The sequence below is a fragment of the Juglans regia genome, unplaced genomic scaffold, assembly GCF_001411555.2.
Source record: "Juglans regia cultivar Chandler unplaced genomic scaffold, Walnut 2.0 Scaffold_18632, whole genome shotgun sequence".
NCBI lineage: Eukaryota > Viridiplantae > Streptophyta > Magnoliopsida > Fagales > Juglandaceae > Juglans > Juglans regia.
In genome coordinates, this window is record NW_023349426.1 from 4178 (window position 1) to 5618 (window position 1441).

The 1441-nt window shown below is 36.4% G+C and overlaps 1 protein-coding gene across 1 annotated transcript; it reads right to left on the reverse strand.

The window, feature by feature from the left end:
- Window positions 1–355: 355 nt before the first annotated feature.
- Window positions 356–1429, reverse strand: LOC109014794 (protein FAR-RED IMPAIRED RESPONSE 1-like). The gene is made up of 3 exons (XM_018997293.2): window positions 972–1429; window positions 599–875; window positions 356–502 (listed from the first exon to the last, which is right to left on the reverse strand). Exons 1-3 carry the CDS (start codon window positions 1427–1429, stop codon window positions 356–358), a joined length of 882 nt encoding a protein of 293 aa, XP_018852838.2.
- Between the last annotated feature and the right edge of the window lie 12 nt (window positions 1430–1441).

The window sequence follows — 1441 nt, forward strand, 5'->3', positions numbered from 1 at the left end:
AAACAAAACATAACTCAACCTAGTACACCAAAACTCAATGCTAGCACAACCTCCAATAATCCCAAAAACATTCCACCAACAATTGTTACATACAATCACAACCTCGAAATAAATGTGCACAAAATATTTCAAGATTTCTATAATTTATATAATAATGATTTTTATACAAATATTGCATTCGACTATCTATACATTCTTTACAACCACAATCACCAACAAAAAGGCATCTGATAAGCACAAAATACACCCAAATAACCCATCAAAAAACACTTTATGATTTTCAGCCATGTTCAACATTAGCAAATCAGTTGATTCTTTACAAAATACTTCAAGAAACCCATAAACAATGATTCTTTTAATTCTCATCATTGCCCGATGGTGTTTGTTGTATGACAGTACTATATTGGGTTCCAACAACAACATCTTCAACGTTAGCACCAACTTGGGGGGCCGGGACCTCAGCAACTCCAACTTGTTCATCATCAAATATTTTCCTACAAGTCTAATTTCCAAAATGCCAGAAAATACATATCTATTAGAAAGGAAACAAACACCTATCCAACATATATACAATTAATAAAAAAAAAAAATCGAGTACCTGTTTCTTCTTTCTCTTGGTTGCAGCCTTCTCCATAGGTGGAACCTTTATCTTCGTTGGGGGTCTCCCTTTCCCTCGAACAACGTTAGGACTTAATATTTTCTTACCCTTATTCACAACGTCACTTTCATTGACTTTGGTTGAACCAGACTCAAATGGTAATCCTTTAAAATTATGTTCAAACTCATCCAAAACCCGCATGAATGCATTGACATGGTCATCACTTGGGGATACACGCGTCGCTAATTTAAGACATCTTTTAATCACAAGTTCATACCTTCGTGAGTCCACATTATCCCGCAAGTCATCATAACTACTTTTGACAAGTGTGTATCTCCTCTTTAAGTCTTTCCTCTACCGATCCAAGACATACCTCTCTGGCAACATGTGAATCTTCTTCATTTGACAAACTTTAAAGACATGCCTACAAATAATGCCCCTCATCTCAAATAGTGCACACGTGCATTTGATATCACATTCCTCCTCGTTATAGTAAACTACGTACTGAACGGTTTTGACATGGTCATCTGTAGAAATTTCATCCAATACATTGAAGGTGGAAATACAACCCTCTATAGTGCCAGGTATGCAATTACAAGAAATCATCCCCCACAGCTCCCTTTGGACTTCTTTAAACTTGGCATTTGTATACACTACTTGAAATTGCTTCTCAATGTGGAATGGAGATACACATGGGATGGTTTGGTTGCACGAATTGAAATCAGATACCGTCTCCACTTCCACCTTCTTCCTCAGAGCATTATTAAATTGATCAACAAATTCCTTCAACGTTGTACCAGAATGTACATATCCGTCGAAAAAAGCATTCATGCTTTCAAATCT